The sequence below is a fragment of the Lagenorhynchus albirostris genome, chromosome 15, assembly GCF_949774975.1.
Source record: "Lagenorhynchus albirostris chromosome 15, mLagAlb1.1, whole genome shotgun sequence".
NCBI lineage: Eukaryota > Metazoa > Chordata > Mammalia > Artiodactyla > Delphinidae > Lagenorhynchus > Lagenorhynchus albirostris.
In genome coordinates, this window is record NC_083109.1 from 52,101,056 (window position 1) to 52,125,297 (window position 24,242).

Sequence of the window (24,242 nt, forward strand, 5' to 3'; positions counted from 1 at the left end):
CATATTATTCATTGCTGCTGTACAGAAACACAACTGATTTTCTATATTGATCTTGTCCTGCAACTTACTGAATTTGTTTATTATCTTTTGTAGTTTTTATATGAATTGTTTTTTGTTTTGTTTTGTTTTTTTGCCCCACAGCGCAGCATGCAGGATCTTAGTTCCCCCACCAGGGATCACACCCCGACCCTTGACAGTGAGAGTGTGGAGACCTAACCAGTGCATTGCCAGGGAAGTGCCTGGGGTTTTCTATATGTAGGATCATGTCATCTCTGAATAGAGGAAGATTTATTTCTTCCTTTCCTATTTGAAGGCCTTTTATTCTTTTTCTTGTCTACGTACTCTCTATAGAACCTCCAGTATCAGTGATAACACTGAGCAGTTTTCTCTAAGCACTGGCACATACATTGTCTATCTTGAGCCTTACATTGTTCCTGCCAGCTATTATATTTATTTTATAGATGATGAAACGAAGTACTAGAGAGATCCACTGGCTACCACAGCTGACTATCTGCAGAGTAAACCAGGGTGCTCAAGTCTCTAGGGTCCTAGTGTTATGACCATTCTAAGGTATATGACCGTTCTTGCTGCCTCCCTTTTTAGAGGGCAGGTTAACTGGATGGCTACATTGACAGGAAAGAGAGAGAGGAACATAGCAGAGTCTGTGGGAAGAAGCAAAGGAAGAGCAGTGCTTCGTTGACAGTGCTTCGACAGCAGAGTAGCACTGCTGTCGTTGTCACATCTACAAACAGGGTATGAGCCCAGATGGTGCTGGTGCAAAGACCCTTCAAAAAAAGAGAAGCTGAAGCGCCTGTCAAGCAGAACAGCAGTAACCAATAGGAGGCATCAACAAACGCCCAGATCTAAGGCCCCCTGCTCTCGAGCCACTTCAGTGGTCCAGGTTATGACGCAAGGAGGATCCCGTCTTCTCATTGGGGAACACTGCTGTCGATTAGCGGAGGGCGGAACCATAGCGGGGAGGGTTGTCCTGTAGCTCACCGCCTCCGTGTCCGGCGACGCTGTTTTCCGGCTTAGCCCTTGCGCATGCGTCAGGCCTTCTGGAAGTCCCGGCTCGCCCCGCGGCAGCTTCCGGCCGCACGCGCTGGAAAAGACAGCCTGGCGGGTGAGTGGTGTGTTTGAGGTAGGGTTTTCCCGGGGGGCGGGCCCTAACTCCGCGGCCCCGCCCCCTTCTCTGAGGTTCTTGTCTTGTCCTGGGTCCCGTGACGGGAAGTCTCTCAGTGGCTGTGAGCCGGGACATCCTTCTTTTGTTTGGAGAGGTGTAGGGGTGATGTACCTGGTGTTCGGGGCCTGTCGCCCTTCACCCTGTCCGCTCAGTGTCCCCGTGAAGTGTGCTTTCAAAGGCCCTGAGCCTCTTACCTTTGTGTTTTACACGAATAAAACACTGGTTCACGGAGAGCTTATAGCGTCCTTGTGAGCCCTTGTGCTGGGCGGTGGGGACACGAAGACAGCTCAGACATGCTCCTTGCGCTCATAGAGAGCTCCCAAACTGTGGAGTAGATAAACCCGCAGAAACAAGTTCTGGTGTTAGTTGGGGTAATGTAACTGAGCAAGGGCTGTGTGCCTGCGGCGCAGAAAGCCAAACGCCGATAGCAGGTATTTGCAGTGTAACGGGCGGCGAGGCGCGTGAGGCCTTAGAGGTCCCGCTCCACCAATGGTCAGCGCCGCAGTGGTCCCCGCGGTGGCAGTCTCCCTAGGTCGCAGTGCCCGGGATGTGGCCGACGTTTGCGCTCTCGCCCCCTTCCGGAGCATTCGTGGCGCCAGGCCTGGCAGAGTGGTGCCAGAGGAGGGGGACTTAAGGGGAAGGCTGCGGCAGAGTCAGGTGCGTGCACACGTTGCAGCTTCTGGCTTTGGGCGAGTCTGGGGTATCTCTGGCCGGGCAGGAGCACTGACAGGTAGACCTGCAGGCTGGGGAGATGGCGACGCTCTGACTGCGAATTAGGGTGACCCTCCACTGGCATGAAAGGCCACTTGAAGATGCTGTAGCTGGAACCTGTGACCTGACCCACATGGACATTAAGAACAAAGGATTGACACCAAGAAGTTGACAACTAACCACGCCCTTCCCTCACCTTTCTTGTTAAAGGGCTTTGCTGAAAGCCTTTGAGGAGTTGGAGGTTTCTCAAGGCATGAGTCACCCGTCTCCTTGCATGACCCTGCAGTAAACCTTTCTCTGCTCCAAACTCCGACATTTTTGAATTGTTTGGCCTCACTAACACTTTACAAATCCCATAAGCAAAGCTAAATCATTACCCCTCATTTTACTTGTTCAAGGTCCCAAGGATCAACTTTTGCTCTCTTAAGTCTAGGCCCTGGCTAATAGGAGAGGGTCCCTGTGCGGGCCGGTTACCCTGCTGGGGAGCATTCATCCAGCACCCAGCCTGTGTCCTCCCGCCAATGCCCAGGCCCAGCTGAAGAGGCAGATCTCAGCTGGTGGCGCCCTCCAGGCCAGGTCCCCAGACCCTACCCAGCCATCATCACTGAGGGAGCAAGGCACCCAGGACCTAGCTGGCCCTCAGGCTCCTCAGGCCCTGCAAAGAGGGGTCAGGTCCTGTGGACTGCAACCCAGGGAGAGTGCCACGACCGGGACTACCATGATGCTGACCATTAGTATAGCAAGGCCACTAACAGCCTTGCACTAATGGCTGTGCTCCCGCCCCACCCCACCCCTATTACAAACTGAGGTCAGAGGGTACAAGAAAGGTAATAAAAATTTTGGGTAGAGTGATTAATCATAAACTCAATAGGGAAACTCAGTTTTAGGGGGACTCATTTTCAGTAAGAGAAGGCCCTCTGAGAGAGAGTTAAAGACGGGACTGAGGACTTCAAAGTGTTAGGAGCTTCCAAGAAGGTGATAGTGGTGGTGTTACCAGTCCTCATTCTCTGGGTTTCTTGCCTTCTCTGATGGTGCACTCCTTGAAATTTTTTCCTTATTTCCACATGTCTAATTTCTAAACAAAGTTGCCCTTTCTCCCTTGATTGGAAGGAGTGCAAACTGGTACCGCTAGTGTTCTGTTTCTATGGAAAGGATGAATCAGGCCTTGGGAAAAGGCACTAAGGCTGGAAGCACAGATCCTGTTCCAGGATGTGGGACCAGTTCACCTGTGCTGGTTTGTAGACTGTGTATAGGAGAGTGTGCAACAAGGCTGGAGGGGTAGGTTGGGCCTTGAATGCTAGGGAGAGCCTTGCGAGTTAGGAGATCTTGGCTTATTTCAGTGGCATTAGGAAGTCTTAAAGGCTTTTGAGCAATTAGATTATTAGAAAGTCAAGAAGTCCAGATCTGCTCTGTACAAAGACCAGGTGAACAGATGGGAGACTCATCTACCAGTCTGGCCTAATGATATGTGCCTAGGCCAGGTGTTCTCAATCGGGGCCGATTGCCGCCCAAATACATTTGACAAAGTCTGGAGTCAGTCTTGTCAGGACTGGTGGGTGCTCCTGACATCTAGTGGGTGGAGGCCAGGGGTACAGCTAAACATCCTACAGTGTATAGGATACCCACCCACGCACACAGACAACAAAGACCTGTCCGGCCCCAAATGTCAATAGTTCTGAAGTTCAGAAATCCCACTCTAGAGCTACAGGAGTGGAAACGAAGGGGAGACAGATCTCAGAGACATCTAAGCTAGAGACCAGTCTTCATTTCCTTTCATACTGTTTATAATGCTTAAGTACTGGACACCCAGGCAATTAATGAGGTCTGAAGACCCCAGTCTTCCTTGTCTTTTTTCACCCATTCATTTGCCAAATATTTATTTTAGGACCAGACACTTCTCGAGGAGCTGTGTTTCAACAATAAAACAAATTACCTGCTCTCCAAGAACCTTACATTTTTGTGGGGATGACAGACATTAAACAAATTAATATATGTTAAGTAGTGAGATATGCTTGAAATTCCTGTAAGATGGAGCTTCTCTTACACCACCCCAGACCATTTACTCTGCACCTTCTAAGTGGGAAGCACTGGGCCAGATGCTATACAAATAGCATTTCTAATCTTTTTCTCTTTGCTGCATGGTACGTATTGTTATGCTCAGATGAGAAAAAGAGGCTAAGAGAGGTTGAATATTTTGCCTCACATCAGTTAGTGTGGAGTTCAGCTGGGACTGGAAACTGGATCCACCTGATGGTCGAAGTCTGTGCAATTTCCATTAGGTAACAGGTAACAACTTCCATTTCCTGTCTCATATACCAGGTTGATTATCCCCACATTGTAGGGATTGAATTTTGGGCCAAAGATCAGCCTCAGTTCGATTTGAATTCCCCTTTATTGCTCACATTCTCTCAGGTGGCTGATTCTGACCTCTCAGAGAGGCTGGCAACTTGGAGATCTCCCACCAGCTCTTCAGACTCTCCCATTATCAGCAACTGCTGAGCCTCACTCACAAGCTTTCAGCCAGCTCTGGGAGCTCTGCTCATGATCATTGCAGCCCAAGCTGCATTCAAGTATAGGATCCTGGAGCTGAAGCAATTCCTGATCATTCTGCACAGGGAGATCCAAGCCTGGGTGAGGGCGCATCATCCAGGAAGCATTGAGAAGGCAGTGACCTTGGTGCAGCATTTAGAGTGAGAACCCAGGAGACGAAGGCAATGATGAGAAGGGGAGTATGGAAAGAGAATGGAAATCAGATTGGAGAGGGCCTGGGTAAGGGGACAGGCAGTTGAAACAAGGTGGAGAAACTTGATTTAATTACTGCTTCTTAAGTACATGTTTGTTTTTCTCATTGGTGTCCATGGCAACTTTTAAGAAAACATTTTCTTTCCCCACTGAAGGAAGGAGGGTGGGTAGAGAGTTTTCAGTAGGTCTTGTCTGCCAAGAATAAAGGAAGGGAGGTATTTTTCCCTGTAGAACACAAGATTTCTCCTCTGCATGTTGTAAGTACCTGAGCCAGTTCTGTAAACAAGAATTTTCTGTTTTTTTAATTGAAGTTGATTTACAATGTTGTGCCCATCTGTGCTGCATAGCAAAGTGACTCAGTTATACACATATATACATTCTTTTTTATAAACATTCTTTTCCATTATGGTTTATCATAGGATATTGAATATTGTTCCCTGTGCTATACAGTAGGACCTTGTTACTTAATTCATCTTATATATAATAGTTTATATCTGCTAATTCCAAACTCCCAGTCCTTCCCTCCCCCACCCTGCTTCCCCTTGGCACCCACAAGCCTGTTCTCTATGTCTGTGAGTCTGTTTCTGTTTTGTAGATAAGTTCATTTATGCCATATTTTAGATTCTACATATAAGTGATATTATATAGTATTTATCTTTGTCTGACTTCACTTAGTATGATAATGTCTGGTTGTATCCATGTTATTTCATTCTTTTTTATGGTTGAGTAGTATTCCATTGTATATATATAGCACATCTTTATCCATTCATCTGTTGATGGACATTTAGGTTGTTTACATGTGTTGGCTATTGTGAATAGTGCTGCTATGAACAGAGGGGTGCATGTATCTTTTTGAATTATAGTTTTGTCTAGGTATATGTGCAGGAGTGGGATTGCTGGACCATATAGTAATTCTATTTTTAGTTTTCTGAGGAACCTCCACACTGTTTTCCATAGTGGCCGCACCAACTTACATTCCCACCAACAGTGTAGGAGGGTTCTTTTTTCTCCACACCCTCTCCAGTATTTGTTATTTGTAGACTTTTTAATGATGCCCATTCTGACGGTGTGAGGTAGTTTTGATTTGCATTTGCATTTCTCTAATTTCTCTAATTAGTGAGAATCTTTTGGTTGTTGACACGCCTGTTGTAAGACAAAGGGATTGCTGTGCTCAGCCAGCTGTAGGAACTTTGGTTGCATGTGAGTGTCTGGGTCACACCTATCACAAGCCAGATTAGTTAGACGAAACTGCCTTTGTGAAAATTATAAACGGTACCTCATTTAAAATGGAATCAGAGCTCAAAGGGGTTGATCTCACGCCCAACCACTAGACATCAATTGCATTAGCAACAGGTTACTACTTTACTACCCACCAGGAGGAAGATTTTCTCCTGACCTAGCAACAGGTGAGCCAATGAGAGACTGTCAAAATTCAGCCAATGACAAGCCACTACACTCCCATTTTGCTCCAGTGGATTCTTGGGTTACAACAGTTGCTCCGAACTCCTCAGGTCTCCTGTGTACAAGAACCATGTTCTCCAGACTTGCTTATGGTTGCCAGGGTTTGCATATTCCAAATAGCAACTCTTTATTGTCCCCAAATTAACTCATTTTGCTGATAAAATAACTGGCTATTTTATTGTTTTAAGTCAACACCAGGTACCGGAAGAGGTTGTGAGAAGCGGCGGGAGGACAGCTCGGGCACTGGCAGGGGCGGGGACGTCACGCGGTGGGACTCCGGGTTACCAGTCGCCACCCACTCACAACGACGAAGGAAGTAATGGCCGCGAGAGGACAGCCACCGTGCAGGGCCCTCAGGCTCCGCGGGCCTGAGACTCCGTGACATCAACTCTCGCCGCCTGGTAAACGCCAGTTCGCGGCGGTGAAGACACATTGACCTGCGAGGAGCCTCTCTCCGGAGGTACGTCACTTCCCCTTCCGGTTGGATAGAGTGAGGGGTGGGGGTGGGTAAGCCCGCGGCGCAGGAACTGCTCCGGGCGGGCCGTCCGGGCCAGGCGAACCTAAGTGGTTCCGGGCCTCAGCCTCGGAACCCCCCTCTGAGTGGCGCGGGGCGGGGAGCTGTCCTCCTTAAAGCGGTGGCCGGACCGGCGGCGACTTGCGGTAGAGCCCCGGGAGGAGGGAGCGGCCTCCACGAAGCCAAGCCGTCCGAGGTAACCTAGAAGCGGCTTCCGCTTCGGCGCAGGCTCCGAAGCCCCCGAGAGACGCCGGCCGCTGCAAGGCGGCCGGGGATATTTCCGAGCCGGGCGGCTGGACTGTCTGGGGCGAGGCCCGCCGTCAGGCTCGTGAGGCCGCTCTCTCCAACGTTTGTGCGGGTGGCGCCCGGGGCCGCGCTGCGGGAGTCCATTCGGACACTGCCCGCAGGCACAGTGCTCGCGGGCGCGCCCGGGCGGTCGTGTCCACTTTCCCGCCTCCGCCGGCGTTTCCTTTACCGGTTGATGTTACTGTGGGAGAAACGGGCGGTCCAGCCTCAGAGAGATCAGCTTCCTCTGATGCGAAAGCCTGGGAAGTGTCCGTGCTCCTCAGAGCCAGGTGGGCATCGGGAGCCGGCCGTTTGTGAACACCGTGGCTTCCTGGGCAGAATTTCGGTGCCCTTTCCGCTGGATCACCTCAGGGAAAGTGAGGCTCACGAGGCACTCCTCCTCAGCCTCGCTTAGAGGTCTAAATGAGCCCTGGAGAAATGTAGCAGCTGAATGTAATCATCACCAACTAACATGCTGTCCTTTTTCCCAACTGACATTTGGATACACATTTTGTGAACAAGGATCAGCTGTAATTTTTCCTAAGTAATGAAAATTAAAAATTCAGGTATAAATCTTCTGCATGGTGCTCTTTATATATCTTACAAAGAAATGCCAAGATGAATGTAGAGCAACTAGTTACTTAATTGGGGGATGCTTTTGAGAAGAGTAAGGCTCCATTTTTCTGAATTACTGTTCTTCCACTCTGGTCTCATTGTTCCAGCTCTTCTGCCAGTTTTCATACAATGCAAAGGAGCACCTCAAATGGTCCAGGAAGTGAAGTCTTTCATCTTCCCAAAAGAGCAAAGGTCATAGAAGTTGTACCCTCTTACTGAAGACAGACTAGGACCATATGTTGAAATTTAAGAGAAACTCAGAATATTCTCCTGATCTTTCCTTTACACGCAGAGGATGGCATAGGAAGTGCATCAATTAAATCTTTGGATAATCCCCAAACTCCTTGGAGCCAGTGGGTACTAGTTTTTTCACCCACCAACCTCTCCTGATTTAATTAATTAATTTATTTAAAAAATTATTTATTTATTTATTGGCTGTGTTGGGTCTTCGTTTCTGTGTGAGGGCTTTCTCTAGTTGGGGTGAGCGGGGGCCATTCTTCATCGTGGTGTGCGGGCCCCTCACTGTCGTGGCCTCTCTTTGTTTTTTTTTTTTTTGCGGTATGCGGGCCTCTCACTGTGGTGACCTCTCCTGTTGCGGAGCATAGGCTCCGGACGCACAGGCTCAGCGGCCATGGCTCATGGGCCCAGCTGCTCCGCGGCATGTGGGATCTTCCCAGACCGGGACACGAACCCGTGTCCCCTGCATCGGCAGGCAGACTCTCAACCACTGCACCACCAGGGAAGTCCTGCCGTGGCCTCTCTTGTTGCGGAGCACAGGCTCCAGACACGCAGGCTCAGTAATTGTGGCTCACGGGCCGAATTGCTCTGCGGCATGTGGGATCTTCCCAGAGGGCTCGAACCCGTGTCCCCTGCATTGGCACGCAGATTCTCAACCACGGCGCCACCAGGGAAGCCCTATTTTTTTTTTTTAAGGCAAAGTAATTTATTTACATTTGTCTTCAATAAGTCGTGCTGTATTCCGTTGAATAATAGAAAGAAAAGGAGAGAAACAAGGGCTTGGCAGTTGATTTTTAAAGTTCATTTTTCTCTTATAATAAGTAACAAGTAGTAAAGTTCGTGTGACTTTTTTATTGACATGCACTTTTTTTTTTCTCACTTTAATGCCTTAGAAAGAAGAACCTTCTGTTGGTTTTGTTCCAGATCAGACTGGGCCTCAGTTGTCAAAGATGGTGCTGGTGGTGTGTCCAACACAGGAGCCAAATTGTTCCTAGATCAGAATGATGACAGTAGATCTGAAGGTGGGTAAGTACTTGAACCCTCAGATCAGGACTCTGTGGGAGACCAAGGGACCTGTGACAGGGAGCTCCAGTCAGCATAAGAAATATGCCCCCCAAATGGACAGTCTCAGTCCCAAGAGGTTTCACCAGCACTTCTAGACCTTCCTCTGTCATGATGCAGCTGGACCCAGGGAGGCTGTTGACCAGCTTCAGAAATTAAGCCCATGGTGGCTGAGGCCAGAGATTCAGTCAGAAGTGCAGATCTTGGAACTTGTGGTCCTAGAGTAGTTCCTGACCATTCTGCCCAGGGACACCCAGACTTGCATAAAGAAGCACCATCTACAGAGCATTGAGGAGGCTGTGGTCCTGGTAGAACACTTACAGAGGGAATCTGGTCAAATGAGGAATGGGGTGAGAAGAAAGATTCTTCATGTGTGCAGTAAAACAGGGTGAAGGTGGATGTATTGGGGGCAGTTAATTGGGAAATAAGATGAATTAAGTCTCATTCTTTTGTTCCTTTAGGACATGTAAAGCAGGACGTGAAAGCACAGACCCACAGCCATAGTCAGTCCACAGGTTTCAGAGATCCTGGCAGACTTCCCTGGCCTTAGGGAGAGTTGCTTTTTGCCCTCTTTGGAGCCAGGGTGTGTTGAGGGTAATGAGCCTAGTCTGGCTTGGCAAAGGAGATGAGCCTCAAGTTCTTAGAAACAAACAAAAGGCAATAAGGAGTTGGAGAGGAAGGGACAGATCCAAAAAGCAGTAATTCTCAGAGACCAAAGGAGAGTGAAGATAGTAAAGAGAAGGAGAAACCAAACAACTAGAGGAAGACTGCCCAGGAAGAGAAAAAGTAGAAAGAAAACAGGGAAAGAAAGATTTGGAAATCCCAACAGAGTAGCTGAGAGAAGAAAGAGCGTGAGGGATAGTGTCCTCTGTACCGTAGACAAGGGCCTCCACTGCCCTTCCTCAGTGGTTGTTCCTTGGCTGTGCTGTGAGCGGGGATCCAGGGCATGCCCTTGGGCAGGTGGCAGCATACCAGCTGGCTTCACAGGCCTACTGAGAATACCGGGAGGGCACACGTTTTGTGTCAACATCATTTGGGGATAGGTCGGAGCCTTGACTCTTTCCTCCCACTTTTTTCTCCATTTCATCCCAATCCTCTGTGAGACTCTTCCCTGGCCATGTGGAAAATCTGGTTGACAGGACAACTTTTTTTTTTTTTTTTTTTTGGTGTACACGGGCCTCTCACTGTTGTGGCCTCTCCAGTTGTGGAGCACAGGCTCTGGACGTGCAGGCTCAGCGGCCATGGCTCACAGGCCCAGCCGCTCCGCAGCATGTGGGATCTTCCCGGACCGGGGCACGAACCCATGTCCCCTGCATCAGCAGGCGGACTCTCAACCACTGCGCCACCAGGGAAGCCCGACAGGACAACTTTTAAATTCAATTCCTTTATCTTTTGAGAGAGTTAGAGGACAGGAAACCACTAAGGCAAGAATCTAAGTTGGGAGAGAAAGTCTGTCAAGGCAGCATGAGAACAGGTGGCCTGTGCAGCCCTGTTAGTGGTCTGAGCTGGGCTGGATGCAGAGGGTGGGGGCTGCTGTCTTGGAAGGCTGACAGTAACCACACCTTTTTTCCTCTTCTGCCAATTTTCCTATATTTTGTGTATAGTTCTTGTGGGAAATTGGTGGTCCCGTATCTCTCTTAAGTCTTTGTGACATTTCCTTTAGTGTCTCCTTCTTCCCACAGTTTGCACTCTGCTTTTTCCTCCCTCTCCCACCAACTCCCAAACGAAAAGTAAGTTCCATGGTAACAAGGATGGGCATTATTTCTAGGTTGCAGACCATGAGCTGGGAAAGGAGGCAGTGCTCTTGGGAGAGACAGCAGAGGCCCTAGGCTTCAAGCTGAAGCCAGCAGAGGCCCAGCAAGTGGGCATGTCCCAGGATGAAGAATTTTGGAATACACACCAGAGTCTACAAGAGCTGCTGATCAGGAATACCCACAAAGAAACTGAGCCCGTATGTGAGAGGGGTAAGGAGCATCACGTTACTTTCCTTCTCCTGGGAGCTGGGATAGTAATTTGTTAAGCCAGAATGTTGTTACCATTTTCTTTCTTGCCCTGTGGATCTACTAATGTAGCCACGTTAGCAATTAGGATGCCCCCCAGATTATGGTAGAGCAGACCAGGTGTGGTTGAAGGTGGGGGTTGGCCTAAGATTCAGAAATCTCCAAACCACAGAACCCTGGTAATAACATCAGGAATTCTGTTTTTAGAAAAGCAGAGAGGGTCAGTCTCACCTCATGCTGAAAATATGGAAGGAATTGGGATCAGAATGGGTGGTTAGTGGCAGAATGTGAACACTATTTGTACCAGAAAAAAAGTAATAAATGATAAAAAAAGAAAAAAACTACATCTCTTACTGTACACTGGATTCCCTGAGTATTTTGTTTTCAATTTATGTCACGAGAAGGTAATAAAAATTTTTTTCGTTTCATTAATTTGCTCATGAAAACTAGGGAACCTGTTTTAGAGGCTGGTAGTTCCATGGTTTTCATTTATAATGAGAGAGGCATTTCTGAACACACACACTTGTTTTTTAATAAATAAATTTATGTATTTATTTATTTTTGGTTGTGTTGGGTCTTCGTTGCTGCACGTGGGCTTTCTCTAGTTGCGGTGAGCGAGGTGGTGCATGGGCTTCTCATTGAGGTGGCTTCTCATTGTGGTGGCTTCCTTGTGGTGCGTGGGCTTCTCATTGTGGTGGCTTTTCTTGTTGCAGAGCATGGGCTCTGGGTGCGCGGGCTTCAGTAGTTGTGGCTCTTGGGCTCTAGAGCACAGGCTCAGTATCTGGGGTGCACGGGCTTAGTTGCTCCATGGCATGTAGGATCTTCCTGGACCAGGGCTTGAACCCATGTCCCCTGCATTGGCAGGCGGATTCTTAACCACTGCGCCACCAGGGAAGTCCAGCACACGTACTTGTAAAGGTATCTCATCAATACTAAAAAAATCGGGGTCTTCTGTATTTTAGAAAAGAGCCTACCACGTTCAGAAACAGAAGCGAGAGAAATTACCTCTGCTATCTTTCACCCACAGTGGTGCCTGCTCACCGGATCCTAGCCTTTCCTGAACAGACAAACACCAAAGACTGGCCAGTGGCACCTGAGCTCATCTTGCCTGAGTCCCAGGTGAGCTGTGCTTTCCAGCTTCTTAGGGCTGCCTCTCCCTGCTGCCCTTGACCTACACTGCCCAGCACGTGCTTAGAGGCGTGTTAACCCAGATGATCCTGCTGGGGAACTGGACACCTCCCAGACTGTTTGCTGATCCCTTGCCTCTTCCATTTCTGCCTCCTCACTTTAAAAAGGATCATGTGCTGTTCCTTTAGTTCCTGGCCTAACATACAAATCATGGGTCAGATGGTTGGGCTGCTTTTGAAGTGGTAAATACTTAGCTAAAGCGTATTCTCTTTTTAGAGCTTGTTGACATTTGAAGAAGTGGCCATATATTTTTCCCAGGAAGAATGGGAGTTACTGGATCCTACTCAGAAGGCCCTCTACAATGATGTAATGCAAGAAAACTATGAGACTGTCATCTCTCTAGGTAATGATTCTCCCCTTCCCTTCATTGAATCTTTTTTTTTTAATTTTTTTAATTTATCTTTTTGGCTGTGTTGGGTCTTCGTTGCTGCACGCGGGCTTTCTCTAGTTGCGGCGAGCGGGGGCTACTCTTTGTTGTGGTGCATGGGCTTCTCATTGCAGTGGCTTCTTGTTGCAGAGCACAGGCTCTAGGCACGTGGGCTTCAGCAGTTGTGGCTCGTGGGCTCTAGAGTGCAGGCTTAGTAGTTGTGGCACATGGGCTTAGTTGCTCCGCGGCATGTGGGATCTTCCCGGACCAGGGCTCAAACTTGTGTCCCCTGCACTGGCAGGCGGATTCTTAACCACTGCGCCACCAGGGAAGTCCTGAATCTTTTTTTAAAAAAATTATTTATTTGGCTGCGTCAGACCTTAGTTGTGGCATGCGAGATCTTCGATGTGGCATGCGAGATGTTTCGTTGCGGCACGTGGGCTTCTCTCTAGTTGTGGCACACAGGCTCTAGAGCGCGCGGGCTCTGTAGTTGTGGTGCGGGCTTCATTGCCCCGTGGCATGTGGGATTTTAGTTCCCTGACCAGGGGTTGAACCCCCGTCTGCTGCATTGGAAGGTGGATTCTTGACTACTAAACCACCAGGGAAGTTCTTTGCCCTTCCCTTTGCATAGGAGTTGAGTAATCTGTCATATTCTTGGCTTTCTCTGTGAGAGAGTCTCTTTTGCAGTTGCTTTTTTTTTTTTCTTTTTTATATACACAGATATATTTACCAGTTGCTTTTTGATTCTCTGATAGTGGTTCGGCAGGGAAAAGGTGTAACCAGTTTACCTGGGAGCTTTTGCCAAGTTCACATGCTCATTCCTTATCCAGAATTTTTGTTCCCTTCCCTCCAAATTTGCTTTGCTCTTCTCTTTCCTGTCTCCCTAAAGGACACTACTATTCACCCAGTATTTCAGGCCAGAAAACCTATGGATCATTCTTTACTGTGATCTTGCCATCCTACCCCACTACTAGGTCATCGCTAATCAGCTTGGCTCCACCCTCACAGTGTAGCTTGAATCAGATCATGTCTCAGCCTCTTGTGCTGTTACCATCCTTGTCTCAGCCACAAGGTTCACTCAATACTTTCTAACTGCCACCACTCCTGCCCTCCCACAATCAGTTTTCCACACAGCAGCCAGAGTCTTTTAAAAACCTAATCATGGGGGGCTTCCCTGGTGGCGCAGTGGTTAAGAATCCGCCTGCCAATGCAGGGGACACGAGTTTGAGCCCTGCTCCAGGAAGTTCCCACATGCTGCAGAGCAACTCAGCCCGTGCGCCACAAATACTGAGCCTGTGTACCACAACTACTGAAGCGCACTCGTCTAGAGCCTGTGCTCTGCAACAAGGGAAGACATAACAATGAGAAGCCCACACACTGCAACAAAGAGTAGCCCCCACTTGCTCACTGCAACTAGAGAAAGCCCGCGTACAGCAACGAATACCCAACACAGCCAAAAATAAATAAATAAAATAAAGGTATTTAAAAAAAAAAAAACACCCCTAATCACGGGGAATTCCCTGGTGGTCCAGTGGTTAGGACTCTGCACTTTCAGTGTGAAGGGTGTAGGTTCAATCCCTGGTTGGGGAAGTAAGATCCTGGAAGCTGCAGGGTGTGGCCAAAAAAAACCAAACCTAATCAGATGATGACATTTTCTGCTTAAAAACCTTACGATAACTTCTCATCACATTCAATATAAGAACCAAATTCCTTACCAAGGCTTCCTCCACGATCTGGCCCCTCCTCATCTCCCTGCTGTCGTCTCCTGCCACTCGTGCCCTTGCTCTGGCCTCTTTATTCACACTGCTCATCTTGTTGTTTCATGGGCTTGGTGTGCTCATTTCTTTCTCCTTCCCTGTGCCTGGCACACTTTTCTGCCATATGACAAAACTCTCAGTTTAGGGTTCTGCTCAAAATATCACTTTTTTTCCTTTTTTTTAAATATATATTTATGTGGCTGTGCAGGGTCTTAGTTTGGCACTCTGGATCTTTAGTTGCAGCATGCGGGATTTTTAGTTGCAGCATGCGAACTCTTAGTTGCAGCATCTTAGCTCCCCAACTACGGATCGAACCCGGACCCACTGCATTGGGAGCATGGGTCTTAACCACTGGACCACCAAGGAAGTCCTTCAAATATCACTAAGAGAGGCTTTTCACATAGCCTTATTTAAAATACCTTCACAGAAGCAGAATCTTAAATGTTCTCTCACCCTGCTCTAGTTTTCTTCAAAACGTTTATCACTTCCTGATATTTTATTTGCATGTTTATTGGCATTAGACTGTCTCACTCTGCGCTAGAAGATAAGCTTTCTGAGATCAAGGGGCTTGGCTTATTCACCACTGTATCCCTAGCACATAGAGGGTGCCTGGTGCACCATAGCCACTCAGCACATATGTATTGAATGACTGAGTGATGAATGCTTTCCATACTTGACGATATGATTTAAAGAAAGTCCACTAAGTAATTCTGGTCTGTTTCCTCCACCTGGATGTGAACCAGTGAGCTATAGGAGTAGTAGAAATCTTTCCTGGTCCAGTGTCTGGTACCTGAGAACTCAATTGAAACTTGCTATAATATAACAGGAATCACTTGTATTTATGATACCAAGCCCACTGACCTTACATTGACTCCCCTAGACCTGGCCTTATCCAGTATGAGTCTTCCTAAAGAGGTAATAGGACCAGCCTGTATTTCCTGTAGCCTCTGGAGTTTGGTTACAGCTTAGTTGAATATGGAGTATTGGTTTCAGAAGATGGGGAACACGCAATGAATTCGCATACCCTTTTCATAGATCTAGCTTAGATTTATTTCCCAGTCTTTACATACCCACTCACAAATGCAGTATAGTGTAAACTTAATATTGGTTATGAGACACTCCATTTAACCATTCAGGATAAGAAACTGTTAAAGTATCTTTTGCACTTCCTGAAGTAGTCTGGAATTAGTGAACCATTGTTAGTTCCAGTCACTGACTTCAGTTTTTTATTTCACAGCATTATTTGTGCTCCCCAAAACTAAAGTGATCTGCTGCTTAGAGCAAGGGGAAGAGCCATGGGTTCAAGGACCCCCAATATTCAAAGACAGTCCCGAAGAGCTGTTTTCAGGTAAATATACCATGGGAAGAGGAGAAATGTGCCTTGGTAGGAACCTTTACAAGGGCTTAATATTTTAAGATTCTACTTCCCTATTTTTTTTAAATCAGTGAATATTGCGTTTTTTTCTATTCCCATGGTTTTCTTGCTCTGACATACAGTTGGCTGATTCTTATGTTTATTCCAACAGAGATAAAGATGAAAAATGACACTGAAAATCATCAGCCTATATGTTTTTCTGACTTAGAAATACAAGCACCAGGAGACATAGTATCAAAAAAAGCCAGTGTGAATGTTCATCAGAAAACAATGGGCAAAGAAAATCATGGTGATACGCATAGGGTGGGGAAATGGCACCAAGATTTTCCAGTGAAGGAAGGAATTAAATTTTCAAACTGGTGGGAAGAAGAGCTGCTGAAACTTATCGAGCTTCATGAGAAAGAACGTGCAGGAGAGAAGCCTTTTAAATGTCAGGAATGTGGGAAAAGCTTCAGAGTTAGTTCTGACCTTATTAAGCACCAAAGAATTCACACTGAAGAGAAACCATATAAATGTGAACAGTGTGATAAGAGGTTTAGATGGAGGTCAGATCTCAATAAGCACTTAACAACACACCAAGGAGTAAAGCCATATAAATGCTCATGGTGTGGGAAAAGCTTCAGTCAAAATTCACATCTCCACACACACCAAAGAACTCACACTGGAGAGAAGCCCTTTACGTGTCATCAATGTGGAAAAAAATTCAGTCAAAATTCCCACCTTATTAAACACCGGAGAACCCACCTGTAGCACATGCAGGAGAATCTTCAATAAGTGCTCAAGACTTTGACACCAGTGAAGGAAAGCTTGTTCAGTGTCCTCAGCCTACAGACATATACCAAGCGGCGCTTGACCCTAAAGTTTATGAAAAAATGCAAAATTAAGAAGCATGAAGAATTTTTCACCAGTGGAAAATTTGGAGATGTAAACGTCATGTTTCACAGAAAGAAATCAGGGTTGACTGTGGAGGGGAAACGTTAATAGTTGTACTACTTACTGTTTTTACTTAGAACTTTCACTGAATTCTTTAGCAAAAATAGTGTTCTAAGAATATTCTGAGTAAGGGAAAAAGCTGCTTTGGGATTGTACCTGGCAAAATAGCAAGATCAGCTTCAAAATAGCAGATGCAGTCATGAATCATCAGTCTTTGGTCACAGAATGACCTCCCCAGCCACTCTTAAGCACATATGATAGAAACATTTGTAGCATGGTCTTCCAAAACAAAAAGCAGTAATATACATATTTCATTGCATACCATTGTCTTCCAGTTAGCAGACTTACGAATTTCAGTAGTCTCATGAGGTAGAAATGAATTCTAATATAAAGTTTTCCAAGAACCAAATTGGATTTTCTTACTCTGTTTTGTCATTGGACAGTGTTCACAAAGTTGACCTGGTTCTGAGTTCCTTCTTGAACATTTTAGCAACTATATCTCTTTAGTCCTGTTAGCACAGTTTTTACTGTAATGAAGTCATTTACTTCACTGTTAGAGAATCTGCCAGGTGAACTAATAATGCACTATCATTGCCTCTCGTTTGTGGTGTTGGAAAAAAGAATATCTAATGAGATCATGTGGACATGGGTTGGAATTTTTAGCCATTTGGTATGTTTTAGATGAAAAGAAGAATTTTCTGCAATTAACTGGACTCCTTACCTCACAATGCCAATAGGATAAAACAGCCATAAACATGAGCACTTTTCTGAAGCTCATGGAAATTAATGGGAATTCAGGATCAACTTCTTAGGTTTTTGTCTGTTTGTATTTTAACTTGGCTTTTGTTTGTTACTAAGAAAAACAAGAAAGTTATGTTTGTCTGGGAACTGGAGTGTATGCAGTAGGGAGGATTCTGTGGGTCACTGGGAATGGTGCTCTGGGAATTCAGTGAGCAGGAGACCAAGTTCCCAAAAGGAAAGGTTTGGGAACTGATGTTGAGTGGCAGGCAAGGCTAGGTGAACCTGCATCTGCCTTGGTTGACTTACACTATAAACTGTGAAACAGGCAGGGTCTTCCAGTTTCTGTTTTCTCCAGCATAGCATAGAATGCCAAAAATCTATGGGCTGTGGATTTTCTTATAACACCTACAGCAGTGATTCAGATGTGTTCCTGTTAGAGCTTTCAGGTAGTATTAGGAAAGAGGTTAAATGATCTCTTACAAATCTCTTATAAAAAGGGAAGTTAGGTTCAAAGAGATCCAGAGGCTTGTTAAGACCCCATAGCTAGTGGGTCTGTTGGCTGTCACTTAGCTGCATCAGTCAGGCCTGAGGGCAGGATTAACAGGACTGATCTGTATGTTGTCCCTGCCCAGCCAGCCTGGATGACATTGTATTGTATCTATTTCTATTTCTAGCTTGTAAAACATTCCTGTTTCTTGATTGGTTACTGAAACACTCTTAAATCTCCAGTTTCCATATGAAATAGAGATAACACTCAACTCAGGGTTTTTCTGGGGATTAGAGGGGTTGATGAAGGAAAAGCACCTATCGGCCTGGGAAATAGCAGGGTCTCAGTCAGTGTGCGTGTCCTTCCCTTTCCCCTGGTCCCCAGTGGTATGTTGGGTGGACTGACTACATTAAAGGAGCAGATGCATTTGTGGCTGTTGCAGCTCCTTCCAGGAGCTGAGCACTCATGGTGGTGGTTTGCTCGGTTGATTTGGTCCTTGGCTTCAGTGCCTAATGGTGTAAGTCACCTGAGGTTTTTCTGCCACTTTCAGCAGGATTTCATTTTCTTCTCTTAAGATAACTGTACCAGTATACCAGTGTGCTTATTTTTTAAGCTCGGCCAGCTCTGCAGCTCTGGTCTGCATAGATCTTACCCAACAGTCTCAGCCTTACACCCCTGGGACTCTGTTTTTTCTCCCAAGATATACATGTGGATTTCTTGCTGACACTGCATTCATTCATTCAATTTGATGAGGGCCTATTATGTACCCAGGTAGTCTTTTAAACTAAGGATATAGTAGTGGACAAGGAGACAAAATGCATGTCCTCATGGAGCTTGTATCCTAGTGAACAGTAAGAAGGGAGTGGTTAGACTTTTTTCTCCTTGCAGTTAGCATCCTGAGATAGTTTTGAGCAATGGGTGTGAGCAAAAGTTTCCCTTCTCGGCTGTAGCATTTGTTTGTTGCTGCAGGACTCTCTAGTGGTGTCTTTTCCTGCCTCAGTCATATAAGCACATAGAGAGGAGTCACAAGATCAGAACAGTCTGGAATGCCGAGCCCCCCACATTGGGGAGGGGTATCTGTTCTGGAGAGTCCCCCAGACCTATAATGGACTGTAGGAATGAGAAATAAACTTTTGTTGTGTTAAGTCAATGGGATGTTGGTGCTATGTGTTTCTGCAGCATAACCTGGCATGTCAGTAAGACCGTCTTCTGCTAGAGCTCAGGAAACTTCTTTGTCATTCCACCTGGTCTTTGGTCCTTGGAAGAGATCTAGTTTCCTCTAGATGCTCCACTGAGCTGCTGTAACACTGATGGGAACACTTAGGAGCTTATAAGACTATAGGTGATGGGAAAGACAGACTGCTTGCTTGCTTACCAGGGACAAATCCTGTAGAGGTCAGTTGTTGAAGTGGATGAGGCAACCATCTGTCTCTCTCTCTGGCCTTATTCCATTTCGTTGTCTTTGTCTGCCCTCTGTTCCACTGCTCCACAGCCCTACATGCACAGGAAGGGCTTCTGTTGATCAGTGGGCTAGGGAGAGGTTAGGGGTTCCTTTCCATTCTAAGTGAGTGCAGTAGACTTCAAGGAATGGTTTGGTAAATAGCTCTGTTGTACCTTCTTTGAATTGTGCCTTAGAAAATGGGAAGGAGATCACCAAATTTTCCCAGATTGTTGTAAAGAGGAAGGTGGCTTCTTTTCCTGGACTGAAAGGTAACAGTTGGGAAGAAGCTTGGACAGGAAAACAGGAGCAGGGCACTCCAGCTGGGGAATGAGAAACTTCCAGTGGGAAAGTTGTAACTTAGCCACTAATCAGCACAGTGTTTTACTACTACGTATGTTTTGGAATTTGGGTTGGATGTATTCAGGTTGGAAGAAGGCATTCTATACCTCATCACAGCGATGAGAGCCGATTAGTAAAACAACAAGGTAAAACTAAAACTGTGAGGCTTCGTTTAAAAAATCAGACACAACCCTAGGTTCAGCCTCAAACAGTGTTAAAGTTCTCACTAATATGACCTGCAAAATCAGATGATTTCTAGGACAAACCAGAAGGTGCTTCGTTTTTGTGTGTCCAGTTAACAGCCTTATAGTGGCTCCAAGGTTGGTTCTGAGAATTGGATCACTGACCTAGCCTTGTCCCCAAATCCTCGACCCCTTCTCTGCATGGGTCCCAGTGGACACGGTCCTGTGACCATTGTATACCCAGAGTTCTCGCCATTAAGCTGACTGTAACCTCAAGCTTATCTTGAGAATCTCAACTATCTTTTAACTGGAGAGGAAGTACAGGAGGAGAGCTTGGATAAAACAAACTGCTAGGGTTTCGATCAGCTTTTGAAACAGAACTGTTTAATTGTGCTGGAGATTTTTAGAGGAAGAATGCTAAGCAGCCTTTTCTATCCAGCTGGACAGTTGGGATAATAAAAAGCTTTGAACACCATAAAGGATTTTCCAGACATTCGTTGAACCACTCCACAGACAAGTGTTTACCGAGCATCTTGTGCATTTCCTGGCTCGTTCCCACTCGTGTAATGGATCAAGGCTGCCCATTACTTTTCTCTCAGGAGCTTTCCCTCTAGTGCTTACAGTGGATTATTTGCTGAAGGCCTCACGTTCTTTCTGTGGGTTAGCTCCTGTACAGTCTCTGAAGTGCCCTGAGTAGGAAGTGCTGAAGCTTTACCCACATTCTGTTTCTAGGGTTCTTTCCAAACAAGTACAGAAGCAATTTGTTGCTGAATCTATTCCACACTTGTCACTTTTATAGTTTCTTCCTTGTGTGGGTTCAATGGAGAGCAAGGCTGGAGCACTGTTTAAAGCATCTACCGAACCCAATGTATGTGTAGGGTTTCTTTGTGTATGAATTCTCCAGTGGACAAGGGTACTGGGCTGTACTGAAGTTCTTTCCGCAGTCAAGCGTCTATAAGGCTTTCCTTCTGTATAAATCATCCATATCTTATAATGCCTGCACTTCACTCAAAGCAGTTCTCCCATCTGGCTCTTGTGAGAGGAATTATGCAAGCAAGCTCTTGTCTTTCACTCAGTTTCAGATTTAGGAAAACTATCAGAATCGCTTTTCATTTCCACCACAGTAGGATTATGAATCTTGAATTGCACAGATCTAAGCACTAATACAAAAATAAGGTTTATAGTATTTGAATACCCTGAACCTTCAAGGAAAAACTTGGTAAGAAATCTTTCTGTTGAATGTTTTTAACCAATGAATATAATATTTCCAGCATCATGATTTTCACACTAAGCATTTGTCCATGACTTGTACAAACAGAACAGTTTCAAAGCATGTGAAAAAATGAAAAAGTGGAGGATCTTTAATGTTCACAAAGAGAAGAGATATTTTAAGCTTCAGAACAATCTTTTTAAAATGTTAGTAGCTTAAGGAACAATAGTTTCTCACACAGAGGAGTTATGGAAATGTGTTTTAATGTTTCCTTCTTCCTGTAACTTCCTGTTGAGTAAGCATTACCCAGCATCAAAGCTATTCATCATCCTTAAAGGAGGAGCTCATATTTCCAGTCTTACTCTTCTTTGAGTTAAGAGGCGCTTCTACAGTATTCTCCTCTTGGATCTCTCCACAGCTCCCACAGTTTGAAATCCAAGCTTGCACAAGGGCTCTGTCTTCCCTTGACCTTCACTCTTATACCAGTCAGTCATGTCTGCACTTAACGATTCTGAGTATTGTGTTTATTCCCTTCATAGGAAGTATCACAAGGCAGAGTTATTTGGTTTGGTTGCTTTTGTCTGTCTTAACCCATTAGAATATAAGCATCAGGAGGGCAGGGGTTTTGTTTGTCTTGTGTAGACTTCAGTGTTGGGCACAAAACTGACATAATATAAATACAAGGATGAAAATACAGTTGATTCTTCAACAACGCGCAGGGTAGGTTAGTTGCGCCAACTCCTACACAGTTGAAAATCCATGTATAACTTTACAGTTGGCCCTCTGCATCTGCAGCTTCAACCAACCATGGATCATGTGCTGCGGTACGTATTTATTGAAAAAAGTCCACATGTAAGTGGAGCCTTGCAGTTCAAACACATGTTCTTCAAGGGTCCACTTATATCAAACAGAAAAAAACTGCCACAGCCACCTGAACATTAGCTTTGGTTACTCAGAGCACCCCCTGGCCCAGTGTTCTCCTTTCTTCAGGTATTGAGTGCTTGACAAATGTGTGATGGTCATGAGTCCTGGTCTTGTTCTTTATCAGGAGAGATGGAAGAGAAGAGCATGCAGGCCCTCTGAAGGAATGCACAGAGGATTCCTATGTTGGGGACGTTGGAATGTGTGAGGCTATCATTCTATCTGAATGAATGCTGTAGCTTGGAGCTCAGGGAACTTCACCCTGGAATAAGAAGACTGGATTCCATGTGCACCCCAAGGAAAGCACCTCCACTCAGGTTGCCTGTCCTCTCAGCATCCACCCCCACCATGTCTGCTCTCCAACACTTGCCATTAGTAAGCGCCTGAATACCCACACAGACCTAGGGGTCTTGCAGGCACTCAGCACATCTCTTCCCAAGGACTGTCTCAACACCGAGGTGTATAGAAGGACCTGGAAGGGGCCTTGGAAATCTGTTCTGTCAGTGGGTACCAAACGTAGGTAGAGAACAATGTGAGCTATGCAGAGCTATTCCATGAAAAAAGTATTATGCGCCCAAGTAAATCTGGGGGCAGTGGGTTAAAGTCAATGTTTTGTTATAGGAGGACTTCTCAGTGCTTATGTTTAAATGTACACTGCAGGGCTTCCCTAGTGGCACAGTGGTTAAGAATCCGCCTGCCAATGCAGGGGACACGTGTTTGAGCCCTGGTCCAAGAAGATCCCACATGCCACTGAGCAACTAAGCCTGTGTGCGACAACTACTGAGCCTGCACTCTAGAGCCCTCGTACTACTACTCCTGAGCCCGCGTACCTAGAGCCCATGCTCCACAACAGGAGAAGCCACCGCAATGAGAAGCTCGTGCACCGCAAGGAAGAGTAACCCCCGCTCGACACAACTAAAGAAAGCCCAGGCGCAGCAATGAAGACCTAACGCAGCCATAAATAGATAGATAGGTAAATTTATTTTAAAAAATTAAATGTACAGTGTAAACTCCGGGTCAAAGGAGAGGAGTATAAGCATGCAGTGATTGCCAGCCTTTTTTGATCGTGGTGGTGGTGGTGGTGGGTGTGTGACATTCACACCTAACATCCATCTCTCAGATAGTTTTGTGGAATACCAGTTTGGGAAACTCTGACCTATTTAATCCTTTCACCATTATGGAAACTTGAGAGAGTATCTGAATTAGTGGAACAAAATTAGATCCCACGCCACCTGACTAGCAATTAAATGCCCCTTCCTCTACACCACACAGCCTCTTGGGTAGGGGGACAGGCATCACCATTAAACATTAGGAAGGTGAAGCTTCAGATCCCATGGTTAGATATTGCGGGCAGAGTAGAACTAGTACCCGTGCATTCTCTTTCTAGGAGAGAACTTGGAGACCTCTCTTGCAAGGGCCCCAGCCAAAGAATTTGTTTCTCGTAGGTCAATGCAAGCAATTGTGTTTGGCATCTTCTGTATCTAGTAGAAGATCCAAACGTTTTAGCAACAACATTCTCAATTGCTTCTAGCGTCTGCTATGCAACGAGTGTTTTACACGCAAGGGTTTGGAAAATGGCACTTCACTTTTACAAAGCTGACAACCCAATATAAGATCTTTCAACTTCAAAACTCATCTACTCCCCAGGAGGGGTGAAGGACAAGGACCATCAGTCCCACTTGAGACATCAGGTATATAAGACAAATTTCAGGAAGTGGTTGCCTTAAGATGTGTTGCAGAAGATGCAGGGAGAGAATTGAGATTTCCTGGTTCCCAGTTTAGATACCACAAGAGTTCTAGGAAGAAAGTAAATTTTTGTCCATGCATGTTGTGGAGCAGGATTTAGGAGTCAGGGCTCCTGACTGATTCCTTATTACACATTCTTCTCCTTAGGCTGTCTGAGACAGCCTGCTAGGGCTCCATTCCACCACCATCCTGACCACTCACATCAGCCCTCACTGTCTTTGAAGGAGGAAAAGGAGAGACCAGGGCACGGACATCTCAGGAAGTATCATCACTCTCAACTAAATCATGATCTCTCACCTGTCTCCACAAGTGACAGGAATCCCTTCTTAAGTATGGTCTCTTTTTCTCAGAAAGAACCCTGTTTTCTCTTTGGCTAGTCCCTTGGAGTTAACCTGGGTGCTATGACCTCCCAAATTACTTCTTGTCCTGTACACCATCTGGGACCTGGAAGCAGTCTGTCCTCTAACCATTTGCAGGCACAAAGTGGTCTGGGATTTGCAGAAGAATAACAGGAGAAGCTGTGCCATTTTGCATTCCCATCAGTAATGAATAAGAGTTTCTGTTTTTCCATATTCTTATGAGTATTTGTAGTTCTCAGTGTTTTTGGATTTTCACCATTCTGATAGTTGTATAGTGGTGTCTCATTGCTTTAATTTACAGTTCCCTAATGACATGATATGGAGCATCTTTTCATGTTTTTTTACCATCTGTGTACATTGTTTGGTGAAGTGTCTGTTCATATCTT

General features: G+C 45.9%; 2 protein-coding genes across 2 annotated transcripts in view; both read left to right on the forward strand.

Annotated features, from left to right (window-relative positions):
* Positions 1–6,447, forward strand: part of LOC132505925 (zinc finger protein 75D-like) — a 31,289-nt gene extending 24,842 nt beyond the window's left edge. Inside the window, exon 9 of the mRNA XM_060124239.1 lies at positions 6,286–6,447. Coding sequence (XP_059980222.1) covers positions 6,286–6,314 — 29 coding nt within the window. The 3' untranslated portion in view covers positions 6,315–6,447. The remainder of the gene's footprint in view (positions 1–6,285) is intronic.
* A 2,302-nt stretch (positions 6,448–8,749) lies between these two features.
* Positions 8,750–18,808, forward strand: LOC132505932 (zinc finger protein 75A-like). The gene is given in 6 exon segments (XM_060124255.1): positions 8,750–9,160; positions 10,579–10,774; positions 11,838–11,929; positions 12,215–12,341; positions 15,360–15,470; positions 15,649–18,808. Coding segments are annotated over 6 exon segments (1,536 nt in total). The 3' UTR covers positions 16,248–18,808.
* Positions 18,809–24,242: the final 5,434 nt, after the last annotated feature.